This window comes from Callithrix jacchus, chromosome 4 (assembly GCF_049354715.1).
Source record: "Callithrix jacchus isolate 240 chromosome 4, calJac240_pri, whole genome shotgun sequence".
In the NCBI taxonomy this organism is placed as follows: domain Eukaryota; kingdom Metazoa; phylum Chordata; class Mammalia; order Primates; family Cebidae; genus Callithrix; species Callithrix jacchus.
In genome coordinates, this window is record NC_133505.1 from 4342953 (window position 1) to 4360138 (window position 17186).

Genomic DNA, 17186 nt, shown 5'->3' on the forward strand with positions numbered 1-17186 from the left:
TTTCAGCAACCAGACAGACTTATTTATTAGGTAAAGACCATGAGCAATATCTACCCTGGAGACTGGAGAATACGATGGAAACAGGTGTGAGCCTACAGTCCACTGGCAAGACAAGCCACATGTATACAGGAACGTGCTCAGGGGCAAATACAGAGGTGCAATCGGTCCAGCTGTGCTGAGCACAATGATGCAGCATTCAGGGGACCCCAAGGAGAGGCAGCATGTCGGAAAGCCGGGTGGGGCGAAAGGAGGCATAGTGTGGAAATGGAGGCACTTGACGCTAACCGAATGTGTGTGTAAGGGGTTCCGGCATTGGGATGAAGGCTGAGGTGGCACAGGGTTGAAATGGTGGCTGATCGAGTCGGGGTATCACTGAAGAATGACTCCTAGGAATGCCTTTGAAATGGAGAAATCTATATCAAAAAGAAGAGGGCAACTGGAAACTTGTGGAGTCGACAAACTGAGGGTGGAATGACCTCCAGGCAAGGGAGCGATGGGAGAGTGCAGAGAAAGGAAAAGGACACAAGGGACAGCTGTGCAGACAGCTTTTGAGTTTTGTCAAAAATTCGTCTATCACACTTTCTGCCTGACCCTTCATCCCTGCTAATCTCAGTTCCTCTCTGCTCCCCATTTTCCACAGCTTAGCACCCACAGAAGTGCCGCCAGGTTTCTCTATCCTGCAGGATATGGCTTAGAAAATGAAAACTCCGTGGCTGGGTGTTCTTCAGGTTCACTTCCCTGAGTCATCATGTTTCCTCCAAGGTCCTTTATGGGACTTCAGCCTGAGGCTGTCTGTCCTTCCACTGCACATTTTGAGTTTTCCACCTGCCTAAAGCCTGTTTTTCCACATATCCTTATCCTGGATACCAAGACATTTCAACCACAACCCCATGCTAACCTGACCCCATCTTGATCCCTAAGCTGTCCTTTGAGTTTGCTCCAAGTAGTTTACTACAGGTTCTAGCCTTCAGGGATTAGAACACTAGAAGCACTTTGAGTCGCCCCTCCATCCCCCAAATATTGGTACAGAAACAGATTAGGAAGTTGCAGTCCTCATCCTCTCTAGCAGCAGCAAAGCAATCTTCACAGGATGAATTAACCACCACCCAACAGGAAGAAACAGGCTGGGTGAAGCTGGCAGGTGAAGCTTCAGAAGACTACGGAGGAGAGGGGTTAGAGCAAAGGAAAACAGATGAGCTGGGATTTTTTTTTAAGATGCCCCTTGGCTGGGCTGGGTAGGGATGAGCTTAGAATGGAGACTTTCTGCATCCCCAGAGGCAGAGTCCTCCCCCATGGGGGACAACAGGATCTCCTTAGAAATGTCCGGGGCATTAGCAATGACCGTGACCCCTTCAGGCCCATCAGCAACTGGGCAGATGGTCAGGGGCTTTTTACCACAGGACCACAGGCAAAAGAAGGGCCGGAGTGGGCCAGAGAAAGAGACGCTGGAGAAAGTGTAGATATGCGAGCCATCATTCATACTGTGGAAAGAGATGTTTCCTGATTCATAGTCCAGGAAGATCCCGACCCGGCGGGGGGGCCCTGCCAATGGCAGAGGGGTCCGGAGAGGGGTGAGGGCCCAGTACCCATTTCCATACAGCTCCACGGCCCAGAACCCATTCTCAGGAGTCATGGGGTCGAACCCCTTCCTCATCACGTTCTCCCTGCACACGCCGATGGCCCAGTCAGTCCTGTCTCCCACCTCCACCTCCCAGTAATGCCCTCCCGAGGTGAAGGCCTCACGGCCCAACACACAGGGCCAGGAGTCAAATCTCTCTGGTTTCTCAGGCAGTTTCTGATGTGAATCTTCCAGCTGAAAAGATTTTGAATCCTCATAAATAAAGAGGTGGGGATGGGCTGTGTCTGGGTCCAGAGTCACATCAACTGCAGAGAGAGAAACAGCAGGTCTGACGTCAGTGAACGTTACGGATTACAGGACGATCTTTCCTTTCCCAAGAAACAGAGCACTGTTGTAGGAGTTGACAGGACTCCTGGAGGTGGGGGGATGTTTGGTCTGCTCAGGGGTCTCCACTCACCACAGGATGCCCCCTTACCAGCAGCCAGAGGGTGATGTAAGGGCTGATTGTGCCTAGAGCCTAATGGAACCCTGCGGGAAGGGGATTGTCTCCTGGCCATCTTCTGAGTGTTCTCTGCGTGACTCACGGAAACTGTTGAGGCCATTTGTCATCACTGTTTCCCTTCGTGTCCTCATCACTAAACTGTGTTAGTGTTTTCACTGGCAAGTATCCTAGTACTTTGAATTCCTAGGGGATAGAGCCCCAGAAGTTCAGAGCCACTGACCTGCATGCAACGTAGCCTTTTTCCATTCTGCAACAAAAGAGAAAGATAGTCACTGACAGGTGATACAATAAGAGAGAAAACTCTGTGGGTGAAATAACGACAAGAAGACAGAACTTACTGAGTTCTTCCAAGAGTTTCTCTGGAAAACAAACAAAAATGTCTCAGTGGTTTTCCATAGTGGACACAAAGGAGGGGACAAAACTTGTGTGGGAAACACACAAAGGAGGACCTGTTTAATTCATATTGAAACGTTGCCAATAAATCAAGAACAAGGATTTTGTTTTGCTTTGTTTTCGAAGAATGATGCAGGAAGTTCCTACATACTGGAACTGGCTTGGGATCAGATCTTTTTCTTTCTTTCTTTTTTTTTTTTGAGATGCAATCTCTCTCTGTCACCCAGTCTGGAGTGCAGTGGCACAATCTTGGCTCACTGTAACCTCTGCCTCCCAGATTCAAGCAATTCTCCTGCCTCAGCCTCCTGAGTAGATGGACTACAGGTGTGCGCCACCACCCTGGCTAATTTTCTTGTATTTTTAGTAGAGATGGGGTTTCACCATGTTGTCCAGTCTAATCTCGAACTCCAGACCTCATGTGATCCACCTACCTTGGCTTCCCAAAGTGCTGGGATTACAGGTATAAACCACTGTGCCTGGCTTCAGATCTTTAATAAGATTGGTAGCTCGGCGCAGTGGCTCACACCTGTAATTCCAGCACTTTGGGAGGCCAAGGTGGGCAGACCACAAAGTTAGGAGTTTGAGACCAGCCTGACCAACATAGTGAAACCCCGTCTCTACTAAAAATACAAAAAATTAGCCGGGCGTGGTGGTGGGCGCCTACAGGCGGAGGTTGCAGTGAGTTGAGATTGCGCCACGGCACTCCAGCCAGGTGACAGTGTGAAACTCAGTCTCAAATAAATAAATAAATAAATAAACAATAAGATTGGTGCTGGGTGACTGAGGTAAAAGTGGGAGTAGGGTCTGAGGGTGGGTAGCGAGCGAACATCGGGTCGGATATCCTGATTAGACTCTGCCTGTGCCCCAGCCCTCTATGCTTCTTCATATTGGGCATCTGTGACTTCAGGAGCCTTAGGACTCCTTCTAATTTTCAGAATTCTAGAATCAAGTATCTTCTTTTTTATCTTTTTTTTTTTTGAGACAGAGTCTTGCTCGTCACCGAGGCTAGAGTGCAATGGTGCAATCTTGGTTCACTGCAACCCCCGCCTCCCGTGTTCAAGTGATTCTTCTGCTCAGCCTCCCAAGCAGCTGGGATTACAGGCACCCACCACCGTGATCTGCTAAGTTTTGTATTTTTAGTAGAGATGGGGTTTCGCCATGTTGGCCAGGCTGATTTCGAACTCCTGACCTCAGGTGGTCCACTCGCCTTGGCCTCCCAAAGTGCTGGGATTACAAGCTTGAGCCACCGTGCCCAGCCTCAAATATCTTCCTGTCATCCTAAAGGACTTGGGTCCAGCCTGCCTCTGAAGCAGGCCTGACATGTAGTCCTTGTAGATACTATGATTTACCTTTAGCGCTGAATTCATTCTTGTCTCTGGATCTTTCCTTGTATAGTCTCCAAGTGAGAAATATGGACCCAATGGTGAGAAGTCCTAGAACCATCAGGATGACAGCCACGGCCGCTATCCAGGGAGTCAGCCTTGGGAGGGAGGAAGCTAAAACAAAATCCCCAAGAAGGACATTAGTGGAGAAATTCTGAGCAAGTCCAGCTTCTCTCCAGATTCCAAAGGAGAGCAGAAGAGGTGATGGCCTGGACCACTCTCATCCCTCGTAGAGCAAAAAAACAGTCACTCCAGTGTCACTCTAAAAAAAATGACTTTGAGCCGGAGATGGCAGAGAAAGAGAGAAATGAAGAGTCATTTTGGGACAGGACCTGTGAAATAATAAATATAATGGACAATTCATGTTATTATGGAAATTCCTCCTTAACTGTCAGTGCAGAATGGGAGCCAGGAGGATGAAGGAGGTAAATAAGGAAGGAGGAATGTGCCTCTGTACATAACAGAATGGGACTCACTGACCACAGAATAAGGAAAGCTTCCTGCCTAAACCAGAGACAGTATCTGCGGAATAATGAGAGGACTTGCTACCCTGAGGACCCCGGAAACCTAGACAGAGCTCTGGCATGGGATGGGAGGGAGAAGTGGATATAGGTGGAAATGGCAAAAGTAGAAAAATAACTTAGTCTTTTTGTTTCTTTGAGGAGAGAAGGCTCTGGATCAGGAAAGCCTCCAGTGACAAAGCTTCTCTTCTCACTTACATCTCCTAAAATAGAAAATCTGGAATTCGGCTGGGCTTGGTGGCTCAGCACTTTGGGAGGCTGAGGAAGGCAGATTGCTTGAGTCCAGAAGTTCAAGACCAGCCTGAGGGACATGGTGAAACCCCGTCTTTGCTAAAAATACAAAAATCTAGCTGGGCTACTATAGTCCCAGCTACTCTGGAGGCTGAGGTAGGAGAATCGCTTGAACCTGAGAAGCGGAAGTTGTTATGTGCTGAGATCATTCTGCCGCTACACTCCAGCCTGGGCAACATATCAAGACTGTCTCAAAATAAATAAATAAATAAATAAATAATATGAAATGTATGTGAGATCCAGGTAGGTTTGTATCTTCAAAATTATTATTTAAAAAAAAAATTTTTTTAAAGATGGGGTTTCACCATGTTGGTCAGGCTAGTCTTGAACTCCCGACCTCAGGTGATCCACCCGCCTTGGCCTCCAAAGTACTTGAATTACAGGCGTGAACCACCACGCCCGGCCGGTTTTTTTGAGACGGTGTCTTGCTCTGTCGCCCAGGCTGGAGTGCAGTGGTTCCATCTTGGCTCACTGCAACCTCCACCTTCAGGTTCAAGCAATTCTCCCGCCTCAGCCTTCCAAGTAGCTGGGATTACAGGTGCCCACTACCATGCCTGGCTAATTTTTGTATTTTCAGTAGAGACGTGATTTCACCATGTTGGTCAGGCTGGTCTCAAACTCCTGACCTCGTGATCTGCCTACCTTGGCCTCCCAAAGTGCTAGGATTATATGCATGAGCCACCATGCCCTGCCTAAGAATTTCTAATAAAGTTGGTGGGGCTCCCTCAAGTCAGTGGCCAAGATCTTAGGTGGGGAAAGTAGACAACTCTGCCATGAGGTCACATCTGGGCAGGTGTCCCAGGTGGTGTGGCTCTGAAGCTGTGTCAGCATAGGAGTTCAGCATTGGTTCCACTAACCTGGTATGGGTATCTCTACCTCCTTCTCCTGGCCGAGGAGGGGATTCTGGATGTAGCAGGACACATTTTTCACGGAAGTGTCTCTGATGATCACTGAGGCAGCCACAGTGAACAAACCTTCTCCATCAGGATTCCTGGACTCTGCTGTAGACGGAAACTTCTCTCCCCTGGAAGTTCTCCACTGCACCTGGGGCTCTGGGTACCATCCCACCGAGGTGCACTCCAGCTGGATTTCTCCATTCTCTTGAACTTGCATAGTGATGTGAGGGTCAGAGCCCAGAGCTATGGAGAAAGAATCTAAACTTAATGTTTTAGTGGACCCCTTTGGGGAGCCTTATCACTGTAGAGATTCACAGTTTGAGAAAGAGAGAGAGAGAGAGAGAGAGAGAGGCACAAGTGGACTGGTAGTGGGAGGAACTCATCTCCATATTTCAGTACACAAGGAGACTGAAGACCAGGCACAGTGGTGTATGCCTGCAATGTCAGCGCTTTGGGAGGCCAAGGCAGGATTGCTTGAGTCCAGGAAGATCCAGACCAGCCTGGGCAACATAACGAGACCCCAACTCTTCGGGCATGGTGGTTCATGCCTGTATCCGTAGCTAACTGGAAGGCTGAAGTGGAGGATTGCTTGAGTTCAGCAGTTCAAGGGTGCAATGACCTGTGATGGCAACACTGTACTCCAGCCTGGGTGACAGAGTGAGATGCTGTTTCTAAAAAAAATTTTTTTAAAGGAAATTGAAGTACCAATAAAAGGAATTTCATATACCTTATCAGAAAGGGATGCCTTGTTGAGATCAAGTCTTTGAAACGTTTGAAACAGTTTGGTGGGCAGACATGGGGGTGCTTGTCCAGCCAGCAACAACACTAAGACCAGTAACTCAGAGGCTGGTTAGTGGTCTAGATTGAGTGTCCCAGAGCTGGCCGATAGCTCTGTGGTTGAAAGCATTATGAGAAAGCTTTGGTGGGGAGGAGGAGAACTAGGACTGGGTATTTAAGGACGAACAGAGGACTATCCTTGAGGATTGGAAGTTCTTTGCCCTGAGATTATAGTTGACAATTTAAGCTTCCATTTTTTCTTTTTTTTTTTTTTCCTGAGACAGGGTTTCACCATGTTGGCCGGACTGGTCTCGAACTTCCGACCTCAGGTGATCCGCCCACCTCAGCCTCCCAAAGTGCTGGGATAACAGGTGCGAGCGACCGTGCCCAGCCAATTAAAGTTCCTTAAGCTTAAATTGGTGAATCAGAAATTCTCTTAAGTGGTCTCAACTTCATCTTTTTTCACAAAACTGTGGTTGAATGTAAGTAAACATAGTTTTTCCTGTATGTTCAGCCTACCTTTTTCTCTAACTCCACAAGGTACAGAAAAACACTGAGCTGACTAGAAGAGTTCTTAAGGACATTTCCACAACCACGGGTTGAAATCCATCTTCCAAGAATGTGTGTATATGTAAGAATGTACATTCTTTCCATGGAAGGAACTGCCACTTTCAGCAATGCCCACTTTCTGCCACACATAAAAGGTGACAAATTTTATGCCATCAAATCTCTAGGTTTTGACCTTTAAGATACTTCTCCCCTAAAGAGAAAATGTCGAAATTTGAATCACACATGATGCTGCAACGGGGGGACCCTATTGTGAGGCAGGGACCCACATTTCATCCAAGTATCTTCCAAATTTTATGTTTACCTGAACATATACCTATGTATATAGATATGATCTAAAATACGTATATATGATATGTATATATATATATATATATATATATGAGAAAGGCAATTTGTTTGTATATTATATGTTTTAGATCAGTTTAAGGCAGAGTATAGTATTAATAAGTCTATAATGTGTTTTTATTTTGAGACCGAGTCTTACTCTGTTGCCAGGCTGTAGTGCAGTGGTGCGATCTCAGCTCACTGCAACCTCCGCCTCCTGGATTCAAGTGATTATCCTGCCTCAGTCTCCCGAGTAGCTGGGACTACAGGCATGTGCCACCACACCCAGCTAATTTTTGTGTTTTTACTGGAGATGGGGTTTCACCATGTTGGCCAAGATAGTCTTTATCTCCTGACCTTGTGATACACCTGCTTTGGCCTCCCAAAGTGTTGGGATTACAGGTTTGAGCCACTGTACTCAGCCTTTATAATGTTTCTAAAATTGGCAAGGTCATTTCTCATGTGTTGTCTAATTTTATTTTCTTCTTCTTCTTCTTTTTTTTTTTTTTTGAGACGAGTCTCACTTTGTTGCCCAGGCTGGAGTGCAATGGTGCAATCTCAGCTCACTGCAACCTCCATCTCCCAGGTTCAAGTGATTTTCTCTGAGTAGTTGGGATTACAGGCATGACCCAGCTAATTTTTTAATAGACACAGGGTTTTGCCATGTTGGCCAGTCTTGAGTATCCTGATCTCAAGTGATCCACCCCAAAATGCTAGGATTACATGCATGAGGAACCACAACCCACCTTTATTTTTTGTTTTGAAGACAGCGTTTTGCTCTATTGTCCCAGCTGGAGTGCAGTGGCAGCCATCAGCTCACTGTAACCTTGAACTTCTTGGCTCAAGAGATCCTCCTGCCTCTCCTTCCCAAAGTGCTGGGATTATAGGAGCAAGCCACTGCTCCCAGCCTATTTTATTCTTCAAAAGCCATCTTAGATAAAAGCTTCCTGAGTTTTACAGTAAAAGTCAGAACTCATTTGCTTGATGTCACTCAGTAGGAGGTGAGAAAGTCAGACCTAAATGCATATTTTCCTCCTGAAAGTGTATCATTTTCAACCCCTTTGAATCCTGGCTTAAAACAAAAAAGAAAACAAGAGCAGAATCTTTCTTGTATGAATCAGGAATGTGACAAAGGACCATGCTCTCTAACCTTAGGATGTCAGTCCTTAGAAACTAATCCATGAAGCAGCTTTAAAATGTGTGGTATGCTCACCGGAGCCCTAAAGTGTGTAGTGGTGAAAAATACGACTTGGCCAGGCATGGTGACTCAGGCCTGTAATCCCAGCACTTTGGGAGGCTGAGGCAGGCAGATCACCTGAGGTCTGGAGTTCGAGACCAGCTTGACCAACATGGAGAAAATCCGTCTCTACTAAAAATACAAAATTAGCTGGGTGTGGTGGTGCATGCCTGTAATCCCAGCTACTTGGGAGGCTGAGACAGGAAAATCGCTTGAACCTGGGAGGCAGAGGTTGCGGTGAGCCGAGATTGTCCCATTGCACTCCAGCCTGGGCAACAAAAATGAAACTTCATCTCAAATAAAGAAAAAAGAAAAGTACTCACAATTTAAATGTACAATTCTGGGACTGGATGAAGTAAATCACAGCGTACGTTATGAAAGCATGTTACGCAGCTTTTCCATGTATTCAGTTATTTCGTGAGGAAATGCTTACCCTATTATAGAAAAAGGGCTGGAGATAATTGAAATAAAGTTCTACAATAAAGACACTGCACTGTTCTCTCCACTTCCACTCAAAACCCTTTCCCAGTGATCTCCTCCCGCAGGCCCTCAGTACCTTCGAGCTCTGGAGTCCTCATCAGGAGAAAGCAAAGAGGTGAGGCGGATAAGCTACAAGTCGTCTTTTTTCTTCACGGTCCAGGACACAGTCCCTCTGTGCAAAAAACTCACAGTCTTCCTTCCTGTGTCCAGCTATCACCAAACCCCCGCAAGTTAGCTCAGGACAACCTCTGCCTTACAGGTACTGCACAAAGCGCTCTTCAACGGACAGCATAAAAACGTTTTCATTCTATACATTCTCCAGCCAGCCTTTGTTTTCTGGCAGTCAGCTTCTCTTTTGCTGATCCTGCCCTTTGCCTTTTCGCGAAGTATTTTCATACTGTTAAAAGTAAATCTGCCTTTCTTTGTCTATCCTGGTAAATTCTTTTTCCCACCGAGCCTCCGGCCCAGATAGTTGTCCCTCCCTGGCGACACCAACCTAAAAGAGGTTTTGAGAATGAATCTGATGGTTTCCGAAGGAACTGATCTACAGGAAAGTACACAGCAGGGGAGTCGCGGGAGGAAGCCGCAACCCGTCTACTCACCAGCCACCTTCAGGCGCACCAGGGCTTCTTCGGAGCTTCCATCCTCCCTGAAAAAGCACGTGTACTCCCCGTCGTCGGAGACCCTGACGCTGCGGATCCTCAAGGCCACGCGCCCCTCGGCGATGCCGTCCTGGACCAGCGTGGCGCGCCCGCGGTACTCGGGCATCTGCTCGGCCTCCTGCTCGCGCCCGTCCCTGTGCACCAGCACGGCCGGCGACACCTTTCCCCGGAACCAGCGCACCTCCAGGGACTCGGCGCTCGCGTTCGGGGACAGGCGACAGGGCAGCTCGGCGTCCTCACCCACCATGGCCAGGACGGGCTCCGGGGGTCCAATCACATCAAAGGGAACTGCGGAAAAACGAGCGGGGTTAGACTGGACGTGCAGGTGGGAGCTGCGGACAAACACGGCCCGGGTTCCCGCCAAAGCGCAGTGCCCGGCGCTCTCTCACTTCTTTGACAGCTGTCTGGATCCAGTGGAGGCCTCCAGGGAGAGCCAGGTGACATTGTTCACTTTACATGTATAGAGATGTTTCCATTATGGACGCCAGAGAGAGAGAGACACCTACCTGAATCCAGCTGGGGCAGCTGGAGGAGAACGAGGGTGAGCAGACATCTGGGGAAGCCGCAGTTTGCGAAAACTGTCATCTCTGATCTTTCCGGAGCAGCAAGATAACTGGTGTGAGCCCCTCAGGAGCTTCAGCCTAAGAGGTGAATGCACAGGAGACAACTACTGGCCCTGGCACCCTTCTGCTTTCCAAAGTCCTCTTGCGGTGCTTCCCAGCACAGAGCGTTCTGGTCATCCGCACCTGAAACCTCCTCTCAGCCTCCATCCCCAGTGTGGATTTTCCGCCTACACTGTGGTCATCACCTTTCCACCCACCACCCTAACTCCAGCACCTTAGGAGAAGGTTGCTGCGAGGCGTCACATTCATTAGTTGGATGCATATAGATGAACAAATCTTGAAATCACTGCGCTAAAAAAAGTCTTCTTCCAAATACAATAATCTGGTATTTGCTTTGGGCAATGATAATAAAGATAAGGGGATAGAGGAGAAATGGAGTCCAAGGAAATGAATTGGAGGAGAAGGAGAAAAGATGGGAAGAGATGGAGCAAGAAGGAGCTGAGTCAAGCAAAAGGGCTTGAAGAGTGGGTAGAGGACCTAGGACCAAGGGAGAGGAGCTGGAGGGAGAGAACTACGCTCTGCCCTCCTGGCTGCTCGCTTGCTCAGGGAGCTGAGAGTAACCCCACATACTGACCTGGGTGATCTCGGAGAAAAAGGCCCAAGAGGCCGCTGCTACCAAGTGAGAAAGCTGGCTGTGGCCCCAGGGGCAAAAGTTAAAAGCCAGCAGGAAAAGGAAGGGGGAAGTGCTCTCAGGAGAGCCTGCCTCTAGGTGGCCTCGTGTATTAACTTTGAGAAAGAAAAGTTTTTCAGAGAGATGCGAACCTGGATTTGTGGTCGTCAGCTCAGTAATCAATGAGCTGGACTAAATGAAAGGGAAGAAGAGAAAAAAAGAAGAGGCAAGGAAACACACCAATGAGATGTGAGAGCTTCAGCCAGTTATTTTCTCTCCAAGCCTCGGTCCTTTGATCTCTAGAATGGTAATACATATTGATCATACCTTCCTTGGACAGGTGTTGGGTAGCTCAAACGAGATGAAGCAGGTAAAGTGCTTAGCACATAGTAGGAACTCAGCAGAGGATAAACTGTTATTCTATTATTGTTTCTGTGTGTTGAAAAATGAAAGCCCAGGGGCCAGGGTAGCAGTAGCCTCCGGCTATAGCTCTTTTTGTTACTGGGGCATCCACTGAAGGTGCGGTGTCTGTTGGCACAATTCCATTAAATGCCAGTCTTAAGGGTAGGCTGTGAATGGGCTAGCTCATGAAGTGTAATTCTGTTTACAGGGCCCCAAAGTTGCCTCCCTGACAATTATTTCTTTTGAGGCAACTCATGATGAGGTCTACAATTCCTTATTTTATACTAAACCTACCTCTCATTGTTAAGAAAACATTTAAAAATATAGAAAAATATTTTTATTAAATGGAAGTCACACTAATCTACCAACTAATAATGGCCTCAATTCACATTTTGCCATATTTCCTTCCAAGATTTATTTTATGCTTATGTATGTCATAAAAATAATTAATTAGACTTTTTGTGTAACTAAAAACATTGCTAATAGTTATATAACTACCATGGTTGTGGGAAATTTGAATTTTATTTTTTAAATCTTTACTTATTGATTTATTTTGAGACGAAGTCTTGCTCTGTCACCAGGCTGGAGTGCACTGGTGCGATCTCGGCTCATTGCAACCTCTGCCTCCCAGGTTCAAGTGATTCTCCTGCCTCAGCCTCCCGAGTAGCTGGGACTACAGGTGCACACCACCACGCCCAACTAATTTTTGTATTTTTAGTAGAGATGGGGTTTCACCTTGTTGGCCAGGATGGTCTTGATCTCGTGACCCCGGGATCTGCCAGCCTCAGCCTCCCAACTGCACCCTGCTTCTTTTCCTATTATAAATAATATACTTTATATATGTGTTTATTTACAAGTTAGATAAACTGTTTGATAATTTTTCAGAAATAGAGTCATCAGATCAAACGATGAGCATATTTCTTTTTTTTGTTTTTTGAGAGACAGAGTCTCACTCTGTTGCTCAGGCTGGAGTGCAGTGGCGAGATCTCAGCTCACTGCAACCTCCGCCTCCTGGCTTCAAGGGATTCTCCTTCTGACTCAGCCTCCTTAGTAGCTGGGACTATAGGCAAGTGCCACCACGTCCAGCTAATTTTTGTATTTTAGTGGAGACAGGGTTTCATCACATTGGCCAGGCTGGTCTCAAACCTCTGATCTCAAGTGATCTGCCTGCCTTTGCCTCCCAAAGTGCTGAGATTACAGGCATGAGCCACTGTGCCTGGCCTGGTATGAGCATATTTCTAAAGTCCCTTCCTGAAACGTCACACCCTCAATGGCTCATGCCTGTAATCCCAGCATTTTGGGAGGCCGAGGTGGGCAGATAACAAGGTCAAGAGTTCAAGACCATCTTGGTCAGCATGGTGAAACCCCGTCTCTACTAAAAATAAAAAATGAGCTAAGCATGGTGTCACTCACCTGTAGTCCCGGCTACTCGGAAGGCTGAGGCAGGAAAATCGTTGAAACCTGGGAGAGGGAGGTTGCAGTGAGGTGAGATTGTGCCACTGCACTCCAGCCTGGCAACAGAGAGAGACAAAAAAAAGGAAGTGCCCTCACCTAATCCCTGTTAGCAATGAGAGTTGTCATTTCACATCTTTACTATTGGGATGGGTCAAGTTAGTCAAATTAGTTTTTTATGCCTTTATATGATAGTGAGCCTGGATATTTTTTTATGTGTTAATTTAACATTTAATATTTAATACAGTCTAGAAATCAGCTTTTCAGACCAGTTGCCCATTGTTTTCAAGACTGGTACTGGTGCTAGTTCTTAGCAATCTGTATAAACTTTTAACAACTGAAAAATATTAATCCTGGGCCAGGCATGATGGCTCACGCCTGTAATCCCAGCACTTTGGAAGGTTGAAGAGAGTAGATCACAAGGTCAGGAGATGGAGACCATCCTGGCTAACACAGTGAAACCCCATCTTTACTAAAAGTAAAAAAATTAGCTGCGCTTGGTGGCGCGTACCTGTTGTCCCAGCTACTCAGGAGGCTGAGGCAGGAGAATCTCTTGAACCCGGGAAGGGGAGGTTACAGTGAACCGAGATTGCTCCACTGCACTGCAGCTAGGGTGACAGAGCAAGACCAAGACTCCATCTCTCTCTCTCTCTCTCACACACACACACACACACCTGTTTTATAGTCCCAGCTACTCGGGACTATAAAACATTCTTCCCATTTTTGTTATTTATCTTTGAGTTGGAATTATGATTAAGACAAAACACAGTTGCTTCAGTTTACCCACCAGACAGCCAGGAGAATGACCTTTCCCAAATGCAAATCTGATCACACCGCTTTTTGCTTAAAAATCCTTCAAGGTCTCCCTATTGACTTCAACATCCAGTTTAGGCACCTTAATCTGGTTACAAAAATGCTATAGGTCTAGCTTGATCTGGTCAAGAAAATACTCTGGCAGCCTCCCTGCCTCCTTCCGTGGGCCTTTTCTCCCTTCCCCTTCTCCTTCCCTGCCTGCCTGCCCACAGGCTGAATCTGGAATGGGTGTGGTTACCTCCACCCACAATGCCTTTCAGGCCTCTGGATAGCAGAGCTTGCCTTCCCTCTTCCAGAATATTCTGTACCCTCTTAATTTTTTTTTTTTTTTTGAGATGGAGTCTCAGTCTATCGCCCAGGCATGATCTCGGCTCACTGCAACCTCTGACTCCCAGGTTCAAGTGTTCTGGGAGTCAGAGGACACCTCAGCCTCCCGAGTAGCTGGAACTACAGGCATGTCCCACCACACCTGGCTAATTTTTGTATTTCTGATAGAGGCGGGGTTTCTCCATGTTGGCCAGGCTGGTCTTGAACTCCTGACCTCAACTGATCCACTGGTCTTGGTCTACCAAATTGCTGGGATTACAGGCATGTGCCACTGCGCCCGGCCAGTTCCCTCTTATCTTTATGATGAACACCTATTCTTCCCTCAAAAGCTTGTGTAAGGGCTGCACCTTCTACAATGTCTTCCAGACACTGCATCAAGCAGATACAACCTCACTTCTAGGGTTTCTTCTGAATAGCTTTTGTCCCCTCCGCGGGAAGTAGACTTTCCTGGAAGATGGGCCAGGTGTATCCTGTGACACTTGGTCCCTTTCTCATGGCACACACCTGATCTGAGCCCTAGTTTCAGAAGCAGATGTGTTTATTGTCATCTTTTGTTTCCAAGTTTATCTTCGTCTCTTAAACTGAGCTTTCCCAGTTTGTACTCCCTGCCTTCTCATCAGCATATAGACTGAAACAAAATTTGTGGCTTCATTCAGACCCACCATTTTTTAGCCTTCCTAGTTTGAAAGGCTCCTGTCTCATTTCCCCTTCATGCTTAACTTTCTGATCATATCATCTATAATCTATTTCCCCTTCCTCATCTCACTTCTTTTATCAGCCCATTTCAATGAGACTTTTGTCCCATGCTTTATATTTTCATGAGATTGTTTCTGGGGGGTGGGGGGTAAGGGCTTTTACTTGCAACTAAGGGAGCCAGACTGAAAAGAAAGGGGCTGGGGGAAAAAGGAAAGTACTTAGAGCTCAACTATCGCATAACAGACGCTATTCTGACTGAATAACATCTGGGTCATTTTGACAGAAACCAAGTCATCAGGCTTAGACAAACATCTCTGAAAGGCAAAGAGAGGATCTCTGAATTTTCCAAGGTTTAGAGAACAGAACTTCCAGGATGCCCCTAGAATGCTCCTACCTGGAGAGGCCCTGTGAGGTGGTGCTGCTCTTAGGGAGTTCCTGCTCTTCCCAGGCCCACTGAAACAAAAATGTCTTCCTCTTAGACATGAAATCATTTGGACCAACGAGTATTTTTTTTTTTTTTTTTTTGAGACGGAGTTTCATTCTTGTTACCCAGGCTGGAGTGCAATGGCGCAATCTCGGCTCACCGCAACCTCCCCCTCCTGGATTCAGGCAATTCTCCTGCCTCAGCCTCCTGAGTACAGGCATGTGCCACCATGCCCAGCTAAATTTTTGTATTTTTAGCAGAGACGGGGTTTCACCATGTTGACCAGGATGGGCTCGATCTCTTGACCTCGTGATCCACCCGCCTCAGCCTCCCAAAGTGCTGGGATTACAGGCGTGAGCCACTGTGGACCAAGGAGTATTATATGATTCATATGGAACCTGATGATAAAATGTTAGCATTTGTTTTTCCTCACCGCTTTTCACTATAACCTGTTCAAAGTTCTCAGTGTTAGCCTCTTGTCAAATCCAATAGTTAGTCTCATTCTCATCTTACTTGACTTTCATCACTGAGACAACCATTTGTGTCTTTTCTCTTTATTTATTTATTTATTTAATTTTGAGACAGAGTCTTACTGTGCCCCAGGCTGGAGTGCAGTTGCACAATCTTGGCTTACTGCAACCTCCTGGGTTCAAGCAATTCTCGTGCCTCAGCCTCCCAAATAACTGAGATTATAGGCATGCCCCATCACGGCCGGCTAATTTTTGTATTTTTAGTAGAGATGGGATTTCACCATATTGGGCAGGCTGGTCTTGAACTCCTGACCTCAAGTGATCTACCTGCCTCGCCCTCCCAAAGTGCTGGTATTAGAGGGGTGAGCCACCACGCTCAGTCAATGTCTTTTCTTTTAAAATTTGGTTTTTAAACAGTTTACTGTAGCTCAGTTGTTTTATCTGGTACTTATCTACATATTTCTCAAGACAATACCATATTCTGTCAAAGTAATACATACAAAGAGTTGTTTTTTGTTTTTTGTTTTTTTATCAAATAGGACAAAGGCCTTTTAAGAATGTCAGTCCTGCCAGGCATGGTGATGCACGCCTGTAATCCCGGCACTTTGGGAGGCCAAGACAGGAGGATCATGAGGTCAGGAGATCGAGACCATCCTGGCTAACATGATGAAACCCCATCTCTACTACAAATACAAAAAAAAAAACACAAAAAACAAAAACAAAAACCCAGAAATGTCAGTTCCACTTCTCACTTCCAACCTACTACTCTCGAATCCCTCAGAAACAGCCTCTTTAAATGCTCAGTTGTTTTATCTGGCACTTATCTACATGTTTATTGAGACAGTAACATACTTATGCTGCTGTTTCTCTGTATATCCATTTCTACATAGTACTTCCCTGTGCCCTATTGTGATCAGTTATGACTTAGCTCTTATACCGTCAGCAGTAATACACCACAACTTCTGTTCCATGTTTCCAATACTGTGGTTATGTAATTATTATTCTATGGACCCAAGTTTCATATACGATTACATTTATTTTCATGTACAACCTCTTGTTTGTTTAGTAGGGAGGGGGTGAAATGATTCATTTTTGTTCCTTTGTTTTCTTTATTCCCCTCACAGGTTTTTCCCACTCCTCTAATTGCCTGTAAGCAGAGTTTCCATAGTAAAATATATCAGGTAATCTATCAATCCCCTCTTCATTCTTCCCAGAGCAGCATTTGGGTCTTACTTAAGAAGAGATTTTGATTTAGTAGGCCTGGAACAGGACCAGGATCCTTGCTGCTAGTTCCTCTGGTCCACAGGTCCACAGGGCAGGATCTACAGTCTACAGCTCTTAGTCTTTTTCTTTCTTTCATGAGATGGGAGAGGTGGGCTGTGGGGTGTGGGGTTGGGCGGGGGAGTCTTGCTATGTTGCCCAGGCTGGACTCGAACTCCTGGGCTCAAGGGACCTCCCACTTCAGCCTCCAGTAGCCGAGAGTACAAGCACGTGCCACTGCACCCACCCAGCTATCGCTCTTTATCTTGCTCCTTTTTCTGGAGCTTTCTGTGAAGAGGCAGCTACCAGCTTTGCATGAATTATGGAGATGCCTCTGAGGGATGGTTCTGGCTCAGGGCCTTGGGCTTGTTTTGCATGTGGCCATACTGAGCCAAGACAAAGCACTGGTGTGAATGGGCATCATGCACAATACTGTATTCTTCTGCGGCTTGCCATTGAGCCTTGTGGTCAGCTGCTCTTTCCTGGGGGCTCATA

The 17186-nt window shown here is 46.6% G+C and overlaps 2 protein-coding genes across 12 annotated transcripts in view; both read right to left on the reverse strand.

Annotated features, from left to right (window-relative positions):
- The window catches only part of BTN1A1 (butyrophilin subfamily 1 member A1), a 23608-nt gene continuing 6422 nt past the window's right edge, over window positions 1-17186 (reverse strand). For 2 of the 8 annotated variants that reach the window (XM_078368137.1, XM_078368135.1), the window contains 8 exons: window positions 14932-14990; window positions 10121-10255; window positions 9555-9902; window positions 5526-5807; window positions 3824-3970; window positions 2420-2440; window positions 2302-2328; window positions 1-1884 (listed from right to left, as the gene is read on the reverse strand). In XM_078368137.1, the coding sequence (XP_078224263.1) occupies window positions 1211-1884; window positions 2302-2328; window positions 2420-2440; window positions 3824-3970; window positions 5526-5807; window positions 9555-9902; window positions 10121-10199 (1578 nt within the window). In that variant the 5' untranslated portion in view covers window positions 10200-10255; window positions 14932-14990 and the 3' untranslated portion in view covers window positions 1-1210. Of the gene's footprint in view, window positions 1885-2301; window positions 2329-2419; window positions 2441-3823; window positions 3971-5525; window positions 5808-9554; window positions 9903-10120; window positions 12711-14931; window positions 14991-17186 lie in introns of all 8 variants that reach the window. The other 6 variants (XM_078368138.1, XM_054254741.2, XM_002746171.6 and 3 more) reach the window with 4 other exon arrangements.
- LOC100409586 (butyrophilin subfamily 2 member A1) overlaps window positions 11794-17186 on the reverse strand; it is a 26951-nt gene continuing 21558 nt past the window's right edge. For all 4 annotated transcript variants that reach the window (XR_013533605.1, XR_013533604.1, XR_013533603.1 and 1 more), the window contains 2 exons: window positions 14932-14990; window positions 11794-12710 (listed from right to left, as the gene is read on the reverse strand). The gene's annotated coding sequence lies outside the window, so the exon portion shown is untranslated. The remainder of the gene's footprint in view (window positions 12711-14931; window positions 14991-17186) is intronic.